The sequence below is a fragment of the Nannobrachium achirus genome (genome assembly GCF_963921795.1).
Source record: "Nannobrachium achirus genome assembly, chromosome: 17".
Taxonomy (NCBI): Eukaryota; Metazoa; Chordata; class Actinopteri; order Myctophiformes; family Myctophidae; genus Nannobrachium; species Nannobrachium achirus.
In genome coordinates, this window is record NC_137824.1 from 42,779,084 (window position 1) to 42,803,190 (window position 24,107).

The 24,107-nt window shown below is 41.7% G+C and overlaps 1 protein-coding gene across 1 annotated transcript; it reads left to right on the forward strand.

Annotated features, from left to right (window-relative positions):
* The first annotated feature begins 785 nt into the window (after nucleotides 1–785).
* Nucleotides 786–23,502, forward strand: lonrf4 (LON peptidase N-terminal domain and ring finger 4). Its single transcript, XM_080745699.1, has 12 exons — nucleotides 786–1,679; nucleotides 4,736–4,854; nucleotides 6,709–6,831; nucleotides 9,788–9,967; nucleotides 10,412–10,538; nucleotides 11,405–11,480; nucleotides 12,197–12,311; nucleotides 13,826–13,947; nucleotides 15,099–15,257; nucleotides 16,695–16,857; nucleotides 17,935–18,084; nucleotides 19,647–23,502. The coding sequence occupies exons 1-12, from the start codon at nucleotides 1,373–1,375 to the stop codon at nucleotides 19,794–19,796; spliced, it is 1,791 nt and encodes a 596-aa protein (XP_080601825.1). The 5' UTR covers nucleotides 786–1,372; the 3' UTR covers nucleotides 19,797–23,502.
* Nucleotides 23,503–24,107: the final 605 nt, after the last annotated feature.

The following is a 24,107-nucleotide window of genomic DNA, read 5'->3' on the forward strand; positions in this document are numbered from 1 at the left end:
ATATTACAATATTACACAAGACCACTCAAAACAAGGATTTATGAAGGTGATGGAGAAATGTCAACCTTCTGAAGTCAGAGTTGCTGTTTATTTTGGGCCCATGAGCTAAAGGTCTTCAACAAGGGGTCCGGGACCCCTAGGGGGTCCTTAGAGCTACTACAGGGGGTCTTCCAAATCATTGAGTGATATACAGTATATGTTTTATATTAACCGCTTAACCCAGTGTGTCCATATTCTGACAAATTTTGACAAAAATAGAAGATCTACAAGCTCACAAGGCAAGCTTGTAGATCTGCTATTTTTGGCTAAGAGCTTTGGTGTAGACTAGACTGTAGAGGGTGAAAAGAGCAGACTAAGTACAGAGTGAAAGGTCAAGTTTATTAAGTATTGACGGTTCAAGACAAGTAAGTGGTTAAATATCTGAAAACACAAATTGACATGAATCCAACATACACTGATAATTGTGCTGTCAAACAATGAAACTATATGGAATCTTTGAACAGGTTGTGGATGGTCCCTGCTTCATCTCTCAACTATAAGGGGTCCTTGGCCTGAAAACGTTGAAGACCCCTAAGCTAGGCTATAGAATAGAACTCAAGGTAGCAGAACTCTGGGCTTATGAAACTCGCCATCATTGTGTTTCACAACAGCAGGGCGGTACGCCAAAGCTCTCACCCAATGGCGTTGCCAGCGGTTGAACCACGTGGTCTTTTATTTATGTAATTTACAGCGGCGTTACATAGTAGTAACCTATATTGTGGCTTTGACTCGGTAGGAAACCGACGGCAGGCAGACAACTTGAACATTGAAGGAGAGGAGGACATCCGTGGTTCGATCCGTCCGTGCTGCTTTCTGACCCGATCCGATTCGCGTCGCGTTGATGGAGTTCGGAGCGACAAGAAAAGCGGCGCACGGATTGAGGGGAGGAGGCTCTATCTATTCTCCGACTTATTGCAAAGGGAAGACGTTGTTCGATCCAAACCAAAGACTCAAATCCGATTGACAGTGGATACAATTAACGCGTCGGCGAATGCATTTTTTGACAGCAAAGCAGAAAGTCAGACTTAAAGGGGGGGACTTGGGAGCCTGCATGAAGTAGGAGCAGTAGGCTATTATAGGGCAAGTGATCTGAGGTCAGTCGCGGTCAGCGAGTTCAGTACTAGAAAGGGATACAGGTAGTACTAGTGTAGCCTGTTCTGGCTACAAGATCAGAGGGAATATATGTGTTACTTAACCTATGGTTCAGTTAAACCATGTTGCACGTGATAGTGACACAATCCCCCGTCCTGTAATTATTTAACTTGAGGAAAAAGCCGCAACCAGCCAACCGACCACCCCTCATCATAGCGATTTTCCTTTTTCGCCACCACGGATGACCACCATGGATCTGCTGGAATGCCCCGTCTGCCTGTTCCTGATGTGGGAGCCGGTGACCGTGTCGTGCGGCCACTCGTTCTGCCGCCGGTGCGTGGAGACCTACCTCCCGTCCAAGTGTCCGCAGTGCAAGGAGCGACTGAGACAGCGGGACACGAGAGCCGCAAAGAACAACGTCCTGCTCATCCGCGTCGTGGAGAAGTGCTTCCCCGAGGAGGCTGAGATGAAGGGACGCATCCACGAGAGGCTGAGAGCCGGCGAGTTCGCCGAGGCGTTGCGCATCACCAACCAGGGAATAGACCTAGGTAAACAAAAAGATGTTAGTTTGATCTGCGAATAAAAGAACAAGAGAGTTTTTTTTCTTCTCTGAGTGCAGCGAGACACACATCATTGTGTAACCCGTGACATAACGCCTGTACGTTAAATTGTGTAACATGGAAATCCCAATGCATGCCAAGCATCATTACGCAAGCAGACGTCACAAAGAGATTTTAGAGACACATTGATAAATACATAAATAATATAAATACAAAATAAAATAAAGTCTGGAATAGGGTTCTGATGACTGTTATCTCTTATGTGTGTATTACATCACAGACCCGCAGTCGCCGAAGAACCTCACTGACACTGCAGTGGAACATGCATCGAGATGTGGGCTTGCCTACTGTGTGTGCATTTGTGTCCCAGACAGTGTATATAGCCTATATCTCTACGCACTGCTCAACATTTTGGCAGCTGCCCAGTACCAAAACACTTCCACTCTGCAGGACACAGTGATAATGTGCACTCACTAAATGAAACCATACACATAGGCTTAACAAAATGCTATAAGTAGTCAACATGATTATGCCCACCAGGCTGGCCCAAATATAGATGAAAGCTAAGATGCTTCAACTTACTTGTTATGCCTTTAAATTCCCAGAGGAACATAGGCCATTATTGGTGAAACTCCTTTGTGCCCTGATCCAATTGTTGCCATGAAAGCCTTCATCTCCTGTTCTGTGGTGGGGTCCAGGGACTCTCTGGGTACCATTTGGGAGGTCTAAATTGACCCTTACAAGTATGTAACTCTGACAGTATACAAATGAAACCAAATGGTAAAGTTTGAGAACCACTGATTTAGACCAAAATGTAGATTTAAATGCATTCTGCAATGAATCTCTGTATTAACAATTCAACAGGATTTTTGTATATGGCTCCCTCATTGTATCACAATATATATCCCTGAAAAGGAATATCGTGGAGACATTGTATCGTCTCAACAATATTTATCACCATATCGCCCACCCCTATGACAGACAGCCCCTGCTCCTTCATCTCTGCTCTGTGGTCCTTCTCCAGCTGGCTCCAGGCCTTCCTCTCCTCCTCCTGCCTTGCAGGTTCCCTGTTAGAGCATGTTTTGTTACAGAACTACTGGTATATTATTGCTTTCTATGTGGCCTATCCAGTTCAATTTCCAAGACTTAGGTTTTAGATAGCCTACTGTTCACTCAGATAGCCCCAGGTAGTTGAATAACATTATACTGGCTGTATTTATAGCTTTTGGTTGGGACACTCATAACTCATTTGATATCAATGATATCCATTTACGCCTATCCATTTACGCCTATGCGATGGATTTTATTATAGAGAAAACAAATATACGTGCATTTAAAATAACTTGTGCTTCTAATGATGTGGATACGTACATTACAGGACAGGTATAGGCTACAGTTCAACAAGGCCCTTGACATGTGAAGCTGTGTTCACCAAACTGTCTAGAAGGGACACAGCTAGCATGCACACCAGCTGTGAGGTTGTTATTTTGAGAGCAAACTTTCTAGGGATTTCTTCAGTGAAAGGCTAGACAGGAGTTTCACTTGTTCATAATGGTAATTGAATACCGAATAACGTCCTTCTGCGAAATGTAATTGGAGGCGGCCTGCTGCTATTCCAAATAACCTTTTAGTTGTCTTGCATAGCAGTAGTTCTTGTGTAAATGCTCTTTAGCTTTTTAGGATTTGCATAATCGCGGAACCACACCAGATCAGTGTGTGATCACTTTCTTCGTCGTCAAAGCACACCTGGAAACTGAAATCATATTGTAAATAAAGCTTCCTATGAGGAATTCCTATAAATGATTTGTTCCTTTGACAATTCGGCAATATAGGTACATCTTGTTATATTATGTTATTATTATTGTTATTTAGGCATTTAGCAGAGACTCTTACCTGAGGTCCTGAGGGCCATGCACATTACAAAAGCTTAGCTGCTTTAATGACAATAAATGGGCACTATTACATATTCACAGAATCAGCTAGTCACAGTTATGGACAGGAATGTTTGGCGGCCCATATTTTATGTCACACTGTTCACATTGACAGTTTTCTAACAGTAGCACAAATTGAACAATAGTGCTATTTATACTTCAGCTTAGTGAGTGAAGGGTTGAGACTTGCATTTTATTTAGAAGATAAAATAAGGTACATCATATATTATGTTTTTCAATGCACAGTTATTGTCCATAGAATAATAAGCTGTTGCAGCAGGGTTTGTGCAGGGTTCGTGTTATGTAGCGTGTGTTATATATGTTTGCTCTGCTGTGTAGTTATATATGTGCTACATAATGCATACCATGTAGTTACATCATATTTGTGTAACGCTTATATGTAATGCTTGTTATAATGCAATATAGGTTATGTAGTTAAAGGACAACTTTGTTTTTTTACAACAAGGGTTCATATTTTAGATAGTCATTAGAGAAAAGAAAAGAAAGATGATGTTTTCATTTACTTCTTTCTATCGTTTTAGTGATTTTAATGATTTCCAAAGATGCACTGCAATCTTTCATGGGCAGATGTGACTTATGGGGGCTGGTGTAAATAGTAACAAAGAAATCGCTGGCTTATTGTGTCTAAAAATACATATTTAGCCACTTGTATAGGCATGCCCCCACCTACTGAAATTAAAATACTAAAATCGCTAAAACAATAGAAAGCAGTAAATGAAAACATTTTAACACTCATCTTTTCTTTTCTCTAATTACAATCTAAAATATGAACCCTTGTTATAAAAAAAACAAAGTTGTCCTTTAATAGTTATATGTAATGCATGTTGTTGTATGTTATGTATGATATCTAGTTGTATATTTGTCATATAGTATGAGAGTATGTTATCTAAATATGATATACTGTGTGTGTTATATATATGGTATGCTAGATTGTATAATTATTATGTAACACTATCTGGTTGTTTACAGTATGTGTGATATACAGTATATGTGTGCTTACTTTGCTAGTTATTTGTGATATGCTACTCACTGTATCTAGTTATGTACTGTAGAACGCCTGCTCATTTTCTCTCTCACATCTCTGCTCTACAGCTCCAGATGATCTGAGTTTGAAGGTCTTCAGAACGGAAGCCAATTTGGGGTTGAGACTTTACTCCGATGCGCTGACTGACCTAGATCACCTCTGTTGCCTTCGTCCTAACTGGACTGAGGTGAGAGACAGGGTTGGATGTATGTGCGTGTGCAGGGGCGTCACAAGGGGGATGGGGAGTGGGACTGAGTTACTAGGGCCCAAGGTGTAGGGGCCTTAATTATTTTTTATTTTTACTCTCACTTGTGCTGTGTGGTCTCTGTTCTCTTTGCTGGTGCAGGTTCCAGTTTTGTAACTCTGACACAGAAATAGGACGTATACTTAAAAAAGAAAAAAAAAATATCACGTTATGTCACTTATGCCATGTTATGTCATTCATCATGAAGTTATGCAAATAGCTACTTATAAGCTATAAGTGAGTCATTCCATGTCTGTGGGTGGTTGGCTACAATTACAGCAATAGACCATAATAATGTTATTTGTAGTGCCATATGTTCATCATATACTGCATGTTACTGTAAATGACTGTTGTACTGGTGTTTTACTTTTAGTCAACTGTCTGGGAATAAACAATCTATGTGCATTGTTCAAGGTTGTTGTTATAGAAGTCTTATCCTTGAATTGACATGCTGTAGACAGGTCATTGTGTTATGCGACTGGCAGCTAGGGCTTTCACGATTATGACATTTTACATGACGATTAATTGTCACTCAAATAATTGCGATTAACGATCTAATTGTGTTTTTGTCTTGACAATTACATTTCTGTTTGGCTTGTAGGCTTTGAAGTTGCGCATGGCAGATATGACATAACTAAACACATAACCTAAATATACAAAGAAATTAAGGACATATTTGACAACTTCACACTTTAAAAAGAACATTGATAGTGGAAATAGCCGATCTACAAGCTTTGTAGATCTGCTATTTCCCCTATTTTTTAAATGTTTGAACATGTATAAACATTTTTCAACATGTAAACGATTATGACGATTATCACAAAATAATTGCGATTATGTCAAATAATTGCGATTATGTCAAATAATTGCGATTATGTCAAATAATTGCGATTATGTCAAATATTTGCGATTATGTCTAATAATTGCGATTAGACGATTATGTAATAATTGTGACAGCCCTACTGGCAGCCCTATCTAGACTGGAATCCGATTGATTTCATCAAGTTAGATCAGCCAAGAAACACAACAACAAAACAGACATGATGACCCTCATTTCGAGGTGGTTTGAAGCGAGTCTGTCTTGACACTCGAAGCTTGATGTAGCCTATCACACTTCGTCGTATGACGTATCGCTCACCGAAATGAGCAGATCTACAAGAAGCTCGCAGATCTGCTAATGTTGGAGAGTAACACCGTCGTTCGACAAGAGTATAAAATTAAGCATTACTCACTCCTATGTTGTTATGTCTTTACAGCAAGCTGTTCAGATAGGTTGACAATGTCTGAATATGCAAATCTGTTTTGATCATCTGCAAATAAATAACGGTGTAGACAGTCAGTCCTAATAGATCAGGGGTTCCAAAACATTTTCAGCTCGATGACCCAAAAGATAAATTGGCTGCGATACCCAAACTTAAAAAAATACACAAAGCATTAATCACTTAAGCCCTATTTCAACTAGTGAATATACAATTTACAGGCACAATGTGTTGCGATGCGACACATTGTGCTTGTAAACTGTATATTCAGTATATATATTTTTTACATTTCTTAAATTGTTTTGAAAAATGTTTGAAAGGTCTTTGAAATATCTGAAAAAGCTTTGATTGTATTTGAAATAATAATTAGCACATTGTTTTTAGCAGGAAACCTAAAAGAAAAAGGAATATTTACCATACTAGCGACTCATAAAAATGGGTCTTGACCTCACTGTTTGGGAAACACTGCTATATATCGTATTTGACAAAAGTCATAATAGCCATACTAATACGGTAACTGTTCTCTGTCACTGCGCAGGGCTTGTTTCGTAAAGGGAATGTCCTGCTGGAGATAGGAAGACAGACAGAGGCTCTCATCCACTTCCACCGCTGTCTCAAGCTCCAGGCTGACTTTGTTCCTGCCAAGAGCCAGATCAAAAAGGTTTGAGGCCCGTCCACTCTCCGCAGCTCACCCAAACCCCTCAACAAAAGCTCATTTCACATACAGTGACATAGAAACAAAAAAAATATGCTATCAGATGTACAATAGAGTACTGCAGGGGTCTTCAACATTTTCAGGCCAAGGACCCCTTAGCAGAGAGAGAGAGATGAAACAGGGACATAATGTATAAATGTGTGATGGAGATTTCATATAGATAGATTCAGATTTTGACACTTAACCACTTAAAATCAGCAAAACTTGACCTTTCACTCTGTATTCCTTCTTTACCTCTACACCAAACCTATTTGCCAAAAATAGCTGATAAAAAAGAAGAAGATCTCAACGGCTCACAGGGCGAGGTTTTGAGAGCTTGTAGATCTACTAGTTTTGGTTAAAGTTCTCCTCAGAGTATAGGGATGCGAGGGTTCAAGTTGTTCATTTAAAATGATTATCCTATCACACCAGGGTTTGGTGGCCCCCCTGTAGTAACTCTGAGGACCCCCTAGGGGCCCCGGACCCCCTGTTGAAGACCCCTGGAGTACTGTGTTTCCAGGTTTTATTAGACATTTATTATCAATAGGTGCTTCTCTGTTTCAGCATCATTACATGTTTAGAGCAGTGGCACTGACAGATCTTGAGAGATTACTACACGATTAATTCTAAATTTGGATTTCGTCAGTCTCGTAGTGTTGACATTTGCTGCAGATGTCTGTTTCCTGCTGTGGGTGGGTGAGAGGCCATTGGCGCAGTAAAAGAGACAGTTAAAAGTGTTAGGTAATCACAAGTCCATAACGTTGGGTTATCCAAGGATAGATCAACTCTATGGCATCGGACTATGTTCATGATGTAAACAAATAGGCTACTGTCCTTGAACCCTGCTATTGAATGTTGAAATGAACAAGGACAAGGAGAAGTTACTTTTAGGATGACATGTTTTAGTGTTAGACCTTTTAGCCTTGTTTTCACATAGAAGCAGTTATTATTGTTTAATAACTTTAATTCGTATTCTATTGCCTTTTATTTTAATCTCCTTATTAATTCCATTGGTTTTGTTTGTATGTTTTATTCTTTTATCATAACTTACTTTTCATCTGTGGACCTTTGCCTAATATTTGTAATATCACATGTAATGTGCCATATAAATATATTTAGATTAGATTTTTTATTATATATCTATATGAATATTTTAGTAGTCATTTCCCTTTATCAGCCACTATATTATTGTGCTGGGGTTTTTCCTTGCAGAAAGACACTTCCCCCTGGCTGTATTTTGGCTCTGTTGACATTCATCTCTCTTCATCGACTTCTTTGTCTGTGAGGGGAGGCGGGGGAGCTCGGCAAGAGCTCTTAATTGCGCCCCTTTGAACTTGAACAAAGTGGTTGTGCACCGAGTTGACGGATCTAAGACAGCTACCTGTTTGATGCCTGTCAGAGCCTGTCCCCTAACTGCTAACAGTGGTTCTCAACCTTTTGAGAATCATTGTGAGCATGTAGATCAGCTATTTTCACAATTTCTGCCTCTAATATTTGACAATTTGGCCAATGTTTAATTTGTCATTTTAGAGGTATTAAAAAGTCCTTAAATTGTCACTTTAGAAATGTGCAGCCATATACCCTCTATACACTTAAACTTTATGTTGGTTTGTTTACTGTTGAGTGAGAAAACAACATTAAGTCAATCATCTGGGGACCCCCCAAAATAATTTGGGGACCCCCCTGGGGGTCCCGACCAAGAGGTTGAGAACCACTGCCCTAACAGACTCACAGGTTTGAATGTCAACATAAACAGTGCAACAGAACCAAAAATACATCCGTTCTATTACAGGATGTAGAGACAGAAAGTGTGATGGTATATGGTGATTTGAACGAATGATTCTTGTAGAGCATGTGTGGTTAATTGTTATCAGATACTGTTATCATGATGGCCCTAACTTTACCCCTGTGTTGTAGGGGTAAAGTTCCTGTCATCACCACAGAGACTAGGTCAAGCTCCATACAAGCACAATTGGGGGGGGGGGGCACTATGTCCTCTCTGTCAGTTGAGCGAGTAAGGCCTAGTAAACACTGCATTATATTTGCTCCGATTATGCTGTTGCCGACCATTTTTGGCACTCAACGACAAAACCCCCCGATCTGACGCAAGATCGGGCTTTGCAGGCTTTTGCTCGCTGTGTGTGAAAGGCTCTGCGAGAAGATCAGCGCAAGGACCAAGGATCCTTGCGTTAGGAGCGCAAGCAGGATTATAATAGTTGCCTCTGAGATGTAGTGGAGTAGAAGTAAAAGTACTGAAAATTTTACGTAATTTAAGGATTTTTGAAGCGGTTTGAATGGCTTTGTGTGTATCACGCCCATATATGGTCATTTCAGTCCAGAATGAACAGGCTTTTTCAAAAACAGAATGTCCGTTTAATTACCATATATGGTGATCTCAGTCCAGAATGAACAGGGTTTTTCAAAAACACAAAGTATGTTACCTTATGTCCATATATGGTCACTCCAGGCCAGAATGAACAGGTTTTTCCTGTCCCGTACGTGTAAAATATCAGTCCAGAATGAATAGGTTTTTTCAAAAAGCAAAATGTCGATGTCCCTCCCGGTTAGATGAATGGATACTTTGAGGATTGGTCAAGCTTCACATGATAATTTGACCTTCAGGGTTTAAAATATGTAGTAAGCCACAAATACATTCAGAATAGAGGTTTTATCTGTCCACCGCTTCACTTCGAACCGAGGTTTGATTTTTTAATACAGCGTGAGGCTTTGTGAGCATGTAGATCTGTTATTTTCACAATAGAACCGTGTTTTACTAAATGTAATGCCTCAACTCTTAGTGCTCGTCTGGGTGGGGGGGTCCCCAGTTAAAATATGATTATTTTGGGGGTTGCGGCCTGAAAAGGTTGAGAACCACTGCTCTAAATCAAAGCTAAGAAGATCTAATTTGTTGCATGACTGGCAGATCCTGGAGACAGAGGGCATGGCAGTGCCCGAGGAGGTGTCGAGTATCCTGCACGTGGTGACTGAGTATCTGAAAGAGCCCTGCCCCATCACCAGCCTCAGCGGCTCCCAGGGCCCAGCGCACCCAGAGGCCCACAGACCAGCGCTGGAGGAGGAGAGAGAAGGCGGCGGTGGGAGAGAGGTAATCCTCACAGGCTGGCTGAGATGACGGTGAATTTGGGAGCGTGTCGATATTGCGACATAACATCTGTTTGACCGTCCATTCTTTCGACGCGGGTGAATGATAACCTGGTGAAAAGCTAACCATGCCGACGCGGGTGAATGTTAACCTCTATGCCTAAACCTAACCCAAACCCTAACCCTAACCTCAGTAACCGTGACACGGGTGAGTTGCTAACCTGCCGATGCTGGTTGTTGAAAGAATGACACATCGAAAGACCGGTGAAGCTATTTCCGATATTTCTGCCAAAAGGCCCTTTTAGAGATGCCAGCCCCTGCCTTTCTAACATTCTCTGCACGTCCCTGACACACTGTGTTTGGGAGCATTTCTTGTTTTTTGGGTGTTACCTGTTTTGGGCTATTTCTTGTTTTGGGAACATTTCCTTCAGTCATTTTCTGTCCTCAGGGCTCCAGGGCCAAACAGGCCTCCAGTACAGAGTGCTGCCTCAGCCTCTGCCAAGCTGTGTCCTTCCTTCCTACTGCTGAGGAGGATGAAGAAATGATGATGAGGAAGGTGGACAGACATGAGAGGGGTACACACGCACGCACGCACGCACGCACGCACGCAAGCACGCACGCACGCACGCACGCACGCACGCACGCACGCACGCACGCACGCACACACACACACACACACACACACACACACACACACACACACACACACACACACACACACACACACACACACACACACACAAACCTACATTTTTGTCTAAATTAGTAGTTCTCAAACTTTAAAATGTCAAGGTCTCCCCTTACGGGTCCATTTGGTTTCATTTGTATACTGTTTGAGTTACATACTTGTAATTAGACCTCCCAAAAGGAACCCAAGAGTCCCTGGACGCCACATTGAGGATAACTGGTCTAAATGGTCTGTTACTCCTTTTTCTTTTAGTTTTTGTTACCTTGTACTGTTGGTGGTTGTACTGTTAAGTAACTTGAAAAATAACCATAAAAACCAACATGGAAAAGAATTGTGATAAGATCGTATATCATGATACAGCTTGGGAAAATATTGTGATATTGTATTTTTCCATATCGCAGATCCCTAGCATCACTCAAAAACTCATTGCCAAACTAGATTGTTTTTCAAGTGCACCCTATGATGGGTTTTCTTCTAATATAATATACGTGTGTCCTCATTCTCCCCCTAATATTAACCAGTGATAGAGTTAAAGCCAGACGATCTACAAGCTCACAACGCCTCGCGCAAAGAGGTTTGGTGTAGATTGACATGAATCCAAAATACACTGATGATTGTGCTGTCATTCTGTCAAACAATGAAACTATATGGAATCAATGAAAATGTTGTGGGGGTCCCTGCTTCATCTATCTCAACTTGGCCTGAAAATATTGAAGACTCCAGAGTTAAAGGTTTTCCACTCCTCACCTCCAGGTCAATGCAGTCAGCAGAGTGGGAGCTCCCTGGCTGTTCTTACCGGCTCAGACTTCGAGTGTCCTCTGTGCATCAGGTCAGTATTGAAGGAGCACTCAGGCCGTTTTGACCAAATGCGCGATATTGGAAAAGAAGCGGACATACCGGTATATTAAATCCTTTTGGTTCCACTTGGTTACACTGTGAGGGTTCCTTGTAGGGGTTCCAAATGTACCCTCACTTCCCAGGTCCTGCTCTTGATGTAGTACTAAACCAGTAGCGCTGCTGCTCTTAATTGGGGACCTTCCCGGTTAGGTCTGGTTATATGGAAACGTAAGCGGAACTTGGTCCCGAAACTTCACGGGTTCTTGAAAGTTCTTTCAACACTCGTTGATCGTTACACCACTAACACACGCATGCACGCACGCGCGCACGCGCACGCACGCACGCACGCACGCACGCACGCACGCACGCACGCACGCACGCACGCACGCACGCACGCACACACACACACACACACACACACACACACACACAAACACTAAAATGACAGCTACTCCTGGACAAGTGGCCTATGGTTGAGTTTGCTTTGAGGGGCATATTGTGATTTTGTATCAAATGCCCCAAGTTGAAATAACTTAAACTCAAAGCACTAAAGCAAAAAAGGCGCTACCAGCTGCTCTGTTTAAGATTGCACAAAAAGTGGTGCGTGCAGGTGTACCATGCAGGCTGCAAAACGCAACTTATCCAAAGCTACATTACAAATAAATAGATTTTTTAGCAGAACTATTGATTTGTTGCCTCCTTCTGAAGGTTGTTCTATGAGCCTGTTACCACTCCCTGTGGCCACACCTTCTGTAAGAACTGCATCGAAAGGAGTCTGGACCACAACCTTCGCTGCCCCCTCTGCAAACAGCCCCTTCAAGAGGTAACCATTTACACAACACTATGGACATCTCCAGTTATTAGGACTAGTCCTGTGCCCAGGGGTGTGCGATGATGAGGGATTGAATGTAGGAGTCTCAGAAGTAGGGTGGCCATTCGTCCGGATTTACGCCGGACAGTCCGGTTTTTGACCGCGCTGTCCTCCGCCCAGCGCAGCCTCTGGCCGGACACCCAATTGTCCGGGTTTCAGAGTGATTAGGCTACAGTGCATATGTTATTGCTTAATGGTTACATTTACATATCTCGGCAAATCTCCCATTTCATTGGTATAGTATAGAAAAATAGCAGATATACAAGCTCAAAGCGCAACACCGCACGCAGCTTGTCGCGTGCTACGTACGTGCATGCATTTCGTTTAGTGCTCGCTCCCAACTGTTTCACACTGAACGCTCCAGTCGCTCCTCCCACGCTTGTGGATGAAACCCACGGCGAGTAGTTGTATGAACTGCAGCTCAGATTTGCCCAAAAGACGCCGAAACGAAACGTCATTTAGCCAACAATGGAGCAAGGTAAATTAGTTAATAAAGATTGGAAAGCGCAGAATTGACGGAGTATCATGCACTTTGCAGTACTGTGTGTAACGGGTTGATGTCAGCAAAGGAAAGGTAGAACGTAATGCATGTTTTGACTGACAGGCAATAACTCAATGTGCTGCTGCTAGGTTTTCCTCTAGTCACTATAGTAACAAAATAACTGCAGCTGAGCTATCTAGTACACATATATCTCCCCTTCTCTTCCCCTCTCTCTGTTCTATTATTTCTGCTATGCCAGTCATGTGGATTAGATTTCAAATGGGACAATTTAACTCAAGAATAATTACACAAAAAGATACAGTGTACTGTAGGTCCATCATAAAATAAAAGAATTCATCAAGGGTCTTTGGGTGCATAAATAAAGGAGGTAGGCTACCCAGTCTTAGTTTAAACCTATTTTACACTATATTCGTAAATAGCCGATCTACCAGCTATGAGCTTGATCTTTTTTTTTTTTTTTTTGTACAAATTTGGAATAATAATGGGTCCCTGGCTGGCACAAAATATTTTGAGAAGGGGGTCCGCGACTTAATAGGCCTACATATCAATTTGGGGGTCCCATACAGCGCGCCCCAGAAAAGTGTCCTCCTTTCTGAGGTCCTGCTGGTGGCCACCCTACTCAGAAGTAATGTTGGAGAACCCAGACCGGTGCCTGTTGGGCAGAATAGTCACCATCGTTGTCCAGTTGTGCAATACCCGCTGTATCTGTCTAGCAGGCTGGCACTCTTTTATGCCCATATATGCCGTGACCAGGCCAGTGTTTGTGATGTCATCTCCAAATCTGGGCACTGTAGTGATGTTGATTATCACGATAATATCGTAAATCGCGATTTCTTTTATCACAATCGTCGTGATATGACATTTTCATATCGTCCCATCCCTAGTCCCGACCCACAGGTTGAGAACAACTGGTCTAGGTTAATATCGTAAATTAATATTGAAAAAAGTCCCTCTTTGTTTTCAGTTCCTGAAGAACAGGAAGTACAACCCGACGGTGGCGCTCCAGGACATAATGCTGCGACTCTTCCCCTCCCAGCTGGCTGAGAGGAAACACATCCACGAGGCTGAGATGGCTGAGCTCTCTGAGTAGGCAACCTGTCAATCACACAGCAACACATTCACACATTCACACATTCACACGCGAGGAGCTAAATCGGCTGAGGTTTTGGACAAGGTTGACGCTGATGCAGAAGGGCGATTGAGAGTGGGAGACCTCTTGTGTCAAGAATGGGGATTTAAAGGGGAAGACCACCCATTTTCAATAATGAACTATGTCATTAATATACCTTAGAGGAGTTGTGTGGAAATACAAAAAAAGTTCCCCCTCTTCTGTGTTGCCTAGAACTGGAGGATTGATTTTGGGGTTTGTATTGTAAATTACAACTTGATGACATCACACATTGTACTTTACAATACAAACCCCAAAATCAATTCTCCAGTTCTAGGCAACACAGAAGGTTGCAAACTTTTTTCTGTTTCCACACAACTCTTCTAAGTTATATTAATGACATAGTTCAATATTGAAAATGGGTGGTCTTCCCCTTTAACATGATCTAACACGGTTGAAAAGGATTTTGAAGTTACATTTGAAGTTACGGTTTTGTAGGAAGGGGGCAGGTCTGATAAAATGAATATCAAATATCTAAATACTGAATCAAAAAACTTAAAAATGGGCTGGGCTGCTCACAAAAGTTAGAAAGTAAAATATCCCTTTAAGACCTGCATAAGACCTGCAAATAAGACGTGACATACTGTAACAGCATAGGCGTTGCCACAGTGGGTGCAGGGACGCACTGGCACCCGGCCGTAATGGGGAGCACCTTGTCAGATTTACATTACAATTACAGTTACAGTGGCTCACCCATTCACTCGGACAACCTGTCCACTCAATTCAATTCAATACAAAGGTGCTTTATTGGCATGAGAAAACATACTTTTACATTGCCAAAGCAAGTGTCACAAATAAAATAAAAACAGTTGAAAATGGGGAACATATATACAGTTGGAGGGGGTACAGCATTGTGTAAACAGAGCTATGTCACATTGTGCCATGTTATATATTTACAGGGTATAAAGCTTTTGGAACAAGTAGCAGCATTATTCTTTTCTCAAAATGCATTTAAAGGTAGTTCTGCACCCGGTGGTGCGCACAAAAGTCGGCGTCTATGCATAACAGGTCCCACTGTATCCATTAACCCCTGGTGTTATGTCTCAATTTTCCTTCTCTCTCTTGGCAGTCTTACCAAGGACATCCCTATCTTTGTGTGCACGGTGGCCTACCCTGGAGTGCCCTGCCCGCTGCACGTCTTCGAGCCCCGCTACCGGCTCATGATGCGCCGCTGTATGGAGACGGGGACCAAGAAGTTTGGCATGTGCTGCTATGAGCTCGGCAAAGGGTACGACACCGAAATAGTGTGCTGTCGATTAGAGCCAGACCCCATATTGTATTATCTATCTATATAGCACTGGTTCCCAAACATTGGGTCGGGACTCATTTGTGGGACGCGGACACATTTTTATGGGTCCCTTAGTTTTTCATTTCCTACATTTTGTTTTGAATTATTATTATTTCAGAAACAATTAAAAAAAAACATTCCCAAAAAAAATTCTAAGTGATTTCATCATGGATAAATAAAAGAAAAATGCAAGAAATTCCATAAATTAGAAAACGTGTATAAGAAGTAGTGAAAATAGCCGATCTACAAGCTCACAATGCAGTGCGAAGCTTGTAGATCTGTTGTTTTCACTAGTTTGAGTCTCTGGCACCTTAATTTAGATCTTATAGTGCCACCATGTGGACAGATGGAACACACTATTCCCAGTCAATGTGAATTTGACTGAAGAAACTAAAGTTGGATTGGCATTTGGAACTGTAAAAAGTAGTCAGAAAGAAAATAAGTATTATTTCTGTTGTGCAGACATCTTTGATCTCCATATTTCATCTTCATATATATTAATAAATTAATTATATATTTTATGCTTCATTTTATGACCGTGTCATGCAAACGTAGCAAAAATAGACAATCTATGTCATGATGTGAGCATTGTGAGGTTTTACTTAGATTGAAAAAAAAAAAAAAAAAAAAGATCACATTGTGTTATTTTTAAATGAAAAGTATTTACAGGAGCTTGTGACTGTAACTAGGATGAACACCCCTGCTGATATTTGGGAGGGGCGTTCCCAATCCCAACCCTTGGTATTCCTGCAGTGTTATCCCAGTATAACGAGAGAGAAAGAGAGAGCATCATTAGCAACTGTGGTTCGATCCGATGAGATGATTATGTCTGGCTGATACTTGGATACATGTGCTGAAGATGCTTAATCTATCGTTGCTAGGCTACTAGATCACTGACCTCAGCTCTTGCCGTTTTCTCTCAGCCTGACGAGAGAGCTTTAGATTGGTGGTTCACAGCCCTGGTCCTCCTCATACAGTAACAGTAGCAGAGACCTCTAGTTTGGCACATAGGTAGGCCTATATCCTACCAGGAAGTAGTGTTGTTAATTTTATGAGCAATTTCTTTTTAATTTAATGTGAGTCTTAGTCCAGTTTCAATCGCCCTTGTTAGTTTTTTATCACATAGTCAACCTCATCCTGTTTTTATTTTGTCAAGTTTTGGTCAACTAAAAGTCGAGCATTTTAGTCTTTATCTTAATCCAAGACAACGTAATTTTAGTATGTGACCGAAAGTACATTTGTTCCGGAGATGTAGTCGGCCCTTGGGTGTTTTAAGATGTTCTAATGTGGCCCCCTTGAACAAAGTTTGGACACCCGTGATTTATCCAGGTAAAATGTGAGAATCACTGACATATGTATGGGTCCTGTGTTCCTCAGATTTGCAGACTATGGCTGTATGTTGGAGATACATAGCCTGGAGGTGCTGCCTGACGGGAGGTCCTATGTGGACGCGGTCGGGGGCAGTCGCTTCAGGGTGCTGAAGAGAGGACAGAGGGATGGCTACCACACTGCTGACATAGAGTACCTGGAAGACCAGAAGGTCAGCAGAACAACAAACAACAATTACTTAACGCATTTAGGCACTAGAATTATTTAATGCTTTAACTATTGAAAAATAGCAAGCTCACAAGCAAGCACCGAGTGCCGCGCTGTGAGCTTGTAGATTTGGGCAAGACTTTGAATATTTTTGACCCGATTCTATAAATGTCTTCTAAATCCTTCTTCTAAATCAGTGGTTCTCAAACCGTTTCAAGTCAAGAACCCCCAAAACTTCATTTATTTAGCTGCGGAACACCATCTCAAAACATGTTGTTCCAGGGACCCCCCAGAAACAAATATTTGAGTTACAAATGTTCCCAAATATATATTCAAAGACTTGCAAAAAAAAAAAAAAAGAAATCACGATCAAACAAGCTCACAGAGCGGCACCGAGTGCTGCGCTGCGAGCTTGTATATCCGCTATTTTTCAATAGTTAAAGCATTAAATTATTCTAGGCCTACATGAATTTAGAATTATTGAATGCTTTAACCAGTGAAAAATAGCAGATATACAAGCTCACAGTGCGGCACCGAGTGCCGCGCTGCGAGCTTGTAGATCTGCTATTTTTGAAAAAGTCGTGAAAATGTGTGCAAATCTTTGAATATATGTATTTTCAAAGCGAATGTTTGTAACTAAAATTTTGCTTCTGGGTGGTCCCTGGAACTAAATATTTTGAGATGCGGGTCCGGGGGTCCTGCACATGAAAAGGTTTGAGAACCACTGACATAATAGTCTCTCAAGAACAGACTAACTGAGCTCCAGTTAAGTGAAAAACACCTTTTCTTTGACGATGGCTGGCCAGATTGCTGACATATAGAAACATAGGTTTTTCAAAAAATCTTAGAAGGATTCAAAAGACACTCATAGAATCGGGTCAAAATTATAGTTTTCACGACTTTTCAAAAATAGCAGATCTACAAGCTCGTAGTGCGGCACTCGGTGCCGCGCTGTGAGCTTGTATATCTGCTATTTTTCAATAGTTAAAGCATAAAATAATGATACACAATAATGTGTACCCGTTCTAAATGGGTTAAGAGCTGACATTGAACTGTGCTAAACGTCTCCTCTCCTCTCCAGGCTGACGGGGCAGATTTGGAGCTGTTGCAGCGTCTCCATGACAGCGTGTACCAGCAGGCTCAGGAGTGGTACCAGCGCCTCACCAACCCCATCCGGGAGCAGATCATCAGGCAGTATGGAGCCATGCCCGAGAGCCAGGAGAACATACAGGTCAGCACCAGAACACAGGACATTATCCACATAATAGGCAGGTTTTATTAGCTTTTAGGGACATTTCATTGTACATGGTCCCTTTTGGTATTTTTTACGACACTAGAGGTACTGGCTGCTACGCGGCCCTCACATTGAGCGGTGTGGACTGTGGACCCGGGACCGCTTGCCAGTGATTGGTGTGAACGCTGTGTATTGTCAGGAACACAGTCAAACTTTATTATTTGCTCTAAACACTGACACTTATTCTGTCGCGTGTGTCGTGAGATTCGCTATGCGTGTGTCGTGAGATTCGCTATGTCCAAAAGCCCCATAATCCACAGCGCCCCTATGAGGCACATATTGTAAGTACCATTGCAGTTGAATGACCACTGAGCAGTGGGGAGAGGGAAATCGTACCCGGGAACGGTTCTAATACATTATTATTATTATTTCAAAAATTACCACAAAAAGCGTAAAATAATGATTCAAATAATAATTTTGGCCATTGTCAAGCCGACTTTGTTTACATCCCTTATCAATCCATATAAAAGATAAAGGAGGGATGTAAACTCCAAGTTATTGTATCATTATTTTACGCTTTTTGTAGTCATTTTTGAATAGAAACACATATATGAAGCTTAATCTTTTTTATAAAATATTTTCGAAACATTTTTATTTTAGCGTCGGTTTTTCAAGAAAAAGTTGACTATAGCTCCTTTAAATCTTTAACACTTTTGTTGCTATCAATTAAATCTCTTTGAAGGTCCGCGATGCCATGGTCTCCATAGACTTCCATGTAATTCATAGTGCATGGATCATGCACTCCCATGCCTAGATCATGCACCACATTTGTGCACGCTGTTCACAGCTTTCAAACAAAAATAAATCTGCTTGGAAATCCATTCAGACATTCATGAGATATCAGCCATTATGTTTTTAGTTTTTACATTATGTAAACAAACATGGCTGCCATGTTTGAAAGATCTGGTTTGTTATGGGGTTAAACATGCAATTTCGCGATCGTGATCATGCCTAATACATTTTTTGAGGTAAACAAAAAACTCGGGAAACTCGGGGTTGGCACAGGTAGGGTACCAATACAAACTCGGGAAACTCGGGATTGGCACCAAACAGGTTAAATGGCCTAGCCCCGCTGTACCTTGCCGAGCTCCTGCATCCATAAACCCCAGCCAGAGCCGACCTATCACTGTTAACAATTCTTAATTCTAATAAAAGAACTAGGTGTGAGCGTGCTTTTGCTGCTGCCGCCTCCAGGCTCTGGAACAAACTACCTCTCCCTAATCTGAGTTCCCAGAAGTTCATTTTTTAGCCTCTAACCTTCCGATCTGCCCAGTCCAATGATGTTTTCAGATCCCTACTAAAAACTCACTTATTCTCCCTGGCTTTTAATTGTACTTGACCCTCCTGTGTGTTTTTAACAATGTACTTCTTTGCTCTGTGCTGTTGATGTTTGTCTTAACCCTGTACAGCACTTTGCTCAGCTTCTGTTGTTTTAAATGTGCTGTATAAAAAAAGTTTGATTTGATTTGATTTGTCATGCCTACTCTGACCCCCCGCAGGCGTCGTCCAACGGCCCAGAGTGGTGCTGGTGGCTGCTCTCTGTGCTCCAGCTGGACCCGGCCTACCAGACCACCGTGCTCTCCCTCAACTCCCTCAAAGACCGCCTTGGACACCTGCGGCTCGTCCTGGAGTATTTCTCCCAGGGCTAGACCTCCACCCTGCCTCCACCTAGAAACAGAGCCTACAGGTCCATGCTGGGGAGGCGCGCCCCACTATGAGAACCACTGCTGTAGCAGTCGCGTGTATCTGAAACCCACCACGATACAGTTTTAAGACCCGCCCGCGGAAGCTTGTCATTGGCTGAACCGAAGGTAGGGAGTGCTCCACTGTGTTCACTTGAGGTATTCTGGCCCCCTGGCAGGGACGTGCAGAGAATGTTAGAGAGGCAGGGGCTGACATTTCTAAAAGGGCATACAAGTAGGAGATGTCTGCGCGCTTCAGCCAGCAGTTATTGGTAGAAGGACTCGTTGGTGCTCAACAAGGACAAACTATATCAAAAAGACATATTACCTGGGCACTTCAAAAAATGACTACCCAAATAAAAATGATGGAGCACTCAACTGGTCTGCACATTTATTTATTTTATTGTAGAGCGACAGGGTGACTGACGTTTCGACGTTTAGTCTTCCTCAGAGTCGGAGAGGTAATATGTCTTTTTGATTTCTAAAAGGGCCTTTTGGTGAAAATATCGAAAATAGCAGACCTCCAAGCTCACAACATGACGCGCTGTGACGCGTTGTGAGTTTGGAGGTCGGCTATTTTCGGTGCCTGATACCACACGGAACTAACAATAAGTCAATACTGGATATGTGGTGTACAGCATGGATCTCTACACAGAGAGGGCAATTCTTTCAACATAAGATGCAGCATTCAAGTTCAGGGGAGTTGAATAAGGCAATTCTCTTGAATGCCGCCTTCATGTATGGCATGGAAAGAGGGCATTTGCATTTCTTTCACCATAGTAAAAAACTGCATTCATGGTCTGGAGAGGGCATTTTTTACAGACTGATAAAAGGGCAGGGGCTCAAGCCCCCTTTCTATCTATGTATGCACATGCCTGCCCCCTAGTTTACAACTTCTAACGGCGCTGAGTCGGCTCAGGCGACCTTCGCAACGCTCGACACGGCGACTCGCTAACGCTCGCTCAGCGCTGTCTCAGGTGGGTCAAGGTCGCCTGGGACGGCGCGCCTCCGTCATCTCCACCGAAAACAAGCGCTCCTTTACAAGAACCTAACTGTACCGCGGTGGGTTGAGGATTCACACGTAGCAGTCCCACTCACTGACAGTCACAACATTCATAGAAGAAGTAAGCCGTTCTAAAAGTGAGGTGTTTGGGGTTTGGTTGGAGTATACCTGTAAATGCATGGAGAGACTCTGGGTCACAGCTTGAGGCCAGTTCACGTGGCCAGTCAACTGAGACAAACTGAATGTCTTTATTATGCACACATCCTAGTTGTTTGGATAAATGTTTGATTTGTACTGCTTTAGTGTGCATACCTTTTGCATACCGTAATTACACAGGCTTATTTCCCCAGAAAGTTCTTTTTCTGTTTTTCTTTCTTTTTTTTTCTTCTAATGATGAATATTGTGTGTCGGGTGGAAACCTTTGTATGTCCAAAACCGTTCATTTTGTATTTATCATTTTAAATACGATTTAAAATAGTGAGGCGTTGTGTGCTTGTTTTTCTGCTATTTTCACTAGTTTTGTGCGACAGCCTCCTGTGATGAAGCAGGGCTTTACTTTACGTAAAAACTAATTTGAAACTTGGAGATACGAGGCTTCTGCCCGACAGTGACGATATAAATGCATCTATGTTTGGCTGTACCCTCCTGTTCACTCTATAGAAGTATAGACCAAAGATGTTCTCAACCCCAACAAAAACAACATTGCTTTGTGTGGATCATTTTGAAAGTGTTGATGATAGCCACTAGATGTCACTGTTATTCCTCATGTGTTTCTGTGCATGTACTGTTAGACACTGGATCAGCCAGTGTACGTGTGCATATATTATCTGGCCAAATCAAACCTTTTCTCTACAGTAGAAACGCAAGGTTTCATCAGGATGAGGTGGAGCATCAACCCTAAAGTAAACCTTCGCAGTTGTGAATTTTGCACACTTATTTGACAAACTTATCATAACAAAGACAATGTTTGTCTAATAACTCATGAAGAAAGTTTTACGACCAACAGATGCAACTCAATCTTTTAAAGGAGTAGTTCACCCCCCAAATGACTTATTTTCTATTGTTTACTAATTCCATGGAAACTTAAATTCAATAATATTGTTTTGTATTTGTCGCATTCCTAAGACAAAAAAAATATATAGTAAATTTAACCACATTGATTCCAGATCCGGGAATCAATGGGGGTACATTTAACCAATTATTGTCTTAGGAATGCGACAAAAACTCAAGTCTCCATGGCATGAGTAATCAATAGAAAGAAAGTCTATTCCTTTAAGCATCCATGACATGAGTACAGTTCTTTTCACACTTTGAATAAGCATAATAAGCACTCAATTGTTATTGTTATTGTCTCCATTTCTTGTGTGTTTTTTTGTTTATTTTTTTGTTTGTAGAAACATTATAATAGTGATCTATGATGTCACATTATAAGGGTCTACAGAAAATGAGATTACCTAATCAGTAAGTTTTGATCCCTATAATACATTTTCTTATCATTTCATCACCAGTCAAACATGCTAATGTGCATAGTGATTCCATTATTCATCTATCTCATGAAGACAGTATAACTAAACATGGACACATTATTAACCACAACACCCTTTGCATCCTTATTAATATTTTTTTGCATCCTGCAAAAATAGTCGATCTAAATAGATCTGCTGTTTTCGGCGAAGATATGTAGAGGGGGAAAAGGTGACAAGCCCTAGTATAGAGCCCTGGGGGACTTCAATCATAGGATAGGGTTTATGTTTTGTTTAAGGCTTCCCTGTAAACCCAGGGCCATTTGGTGATGAGGGGTTTGACCAGGGAAGACTACCACACCTATCAGATCAGGGGTCTTCAACATTTTCAGGCCAAGGACCCCTTAGTTGAGAGATGAAGCAGGGACCCCACAACCTTTTCATAGATTCCATATAGTTTAATTGTTTGTCAGCACAATCATCAGTGTATTTTAGAACTTGAACTGTTAATACTTCTCCCCTCTACACCAAACCTCTTTGCCGAAAATAGCCAATCTACAAGCTCACAACGCCTCGCTATTTTTGGCTAAAGTTCTCAGAATCTGGTTAAGAATCTGTCTAAAAAGGAGATTATTTGTTCTTTCTATCACACAAAGATTTGGAGGACCCCCTTTAGTAACTCTGAGGACCCCTAGGGGTCCCGGACCCCCTGTTGAAGACCCTTGCTCCAGATTGTTTGGTTTTCTGAATTCCCAGTTATGGTGCCTATATATGCGAGTCTGACAGACTTACAGATGAGTCTTAGGAATTCTTACATGAGATAACGGATAGATGTAGATTAGAACGTCTTTGTCATGTTGTTCTTTGTGTATGTTCTTGCTATGTTTTATTTTATTTTATTATTATTTTTAGTTCTTGATTTAGTGATACATTCCAAGGAATGTTGAAGATGTAATGTTACACTTGATTGATTTGCCAACACATGTGGGCTTTACCTTTGTCAAATAGTTCTGTGTTTGAGTGTGTTTTAAGAAGTATAATTAGCTATGTTTATAATGATCTGTACAATTGAAATAAGCATTAAACCGTCCACCCCGAATTAGACAGTAATGCACTTGCAGATAATAATTATTCTGAAATTGTACATGTAATGTTAACGTAGATCAATGCAAGCTGAAAGTGACAACGCCCTGATGTTAATTCACAAGATGAATGGACAGACAGACAGACAGACAGACAGACAGACAGACAGACAGACAGACAGACAGACAGACAGACAGACAGACAGACAGACAGACAGAGTGACTGGTTTGTTACTGTCCATGGTGCCCTCTAGCCCAGTGGTTCTTAAACTGTGGGTCAGGACCCCCAGGGGGGTCCCCCCAGATGATTAACTTAATGTGCAACATTGTTTTCTCACTCAACAGTAAACAAACCAACATAAAGTTTAAATGTATAGAGGGTATCTGCACATTTCTAAAGTGGCAATTTAAGGACTTTTTAACACCTCTAAAATGACAAAATAAACATATTGTCAAATATTAGAGGCAGAAATTGTGAAAATAGCAGATCTACATACATGCTCACAACGCCTCTGTGTAATACACAATGTAATGCCTCAACTCTTAGTGCTCGTCAGGGTGGGGGGTCCCCAGTTAAAATATGATTATTTTGGGGCTCGTGGCCTGAAAAGGTTGAGGACCACTGCTCTAGCCTAAACACTTTTTACTAGGGCAATATACACTTACTCTCATTTCAATATTTCCTTGAAAGCAAAGGATGAATAATGAGCTGTGTCTACATCCGTGGATC

Bases quoted from the DNA above. Each gene is read 5' to 3' on its own strand.
- lonrf4 (XM_080745699.1), top strand. From the start codon at position 1,373: ATGACCACCATGGATCTGCTGGAATGCCCCGTCTGCCTGTTCCTGATG. The intron at 15,258-16,694 runs GTACGACACCGA...TGTGTTCCTCAG, and splicing joins TGCTATGAGCTCGGCAAAGG to ATTTGCAGACTATGGCTGTA. The intron at 16,858-17,934 runs GTCAGCAGAACA...TCTCCTCTCCAG, and splicing joins AGTACCTGGAAGACCAGAAG to GCTGACGGGGCAGATTTGGA.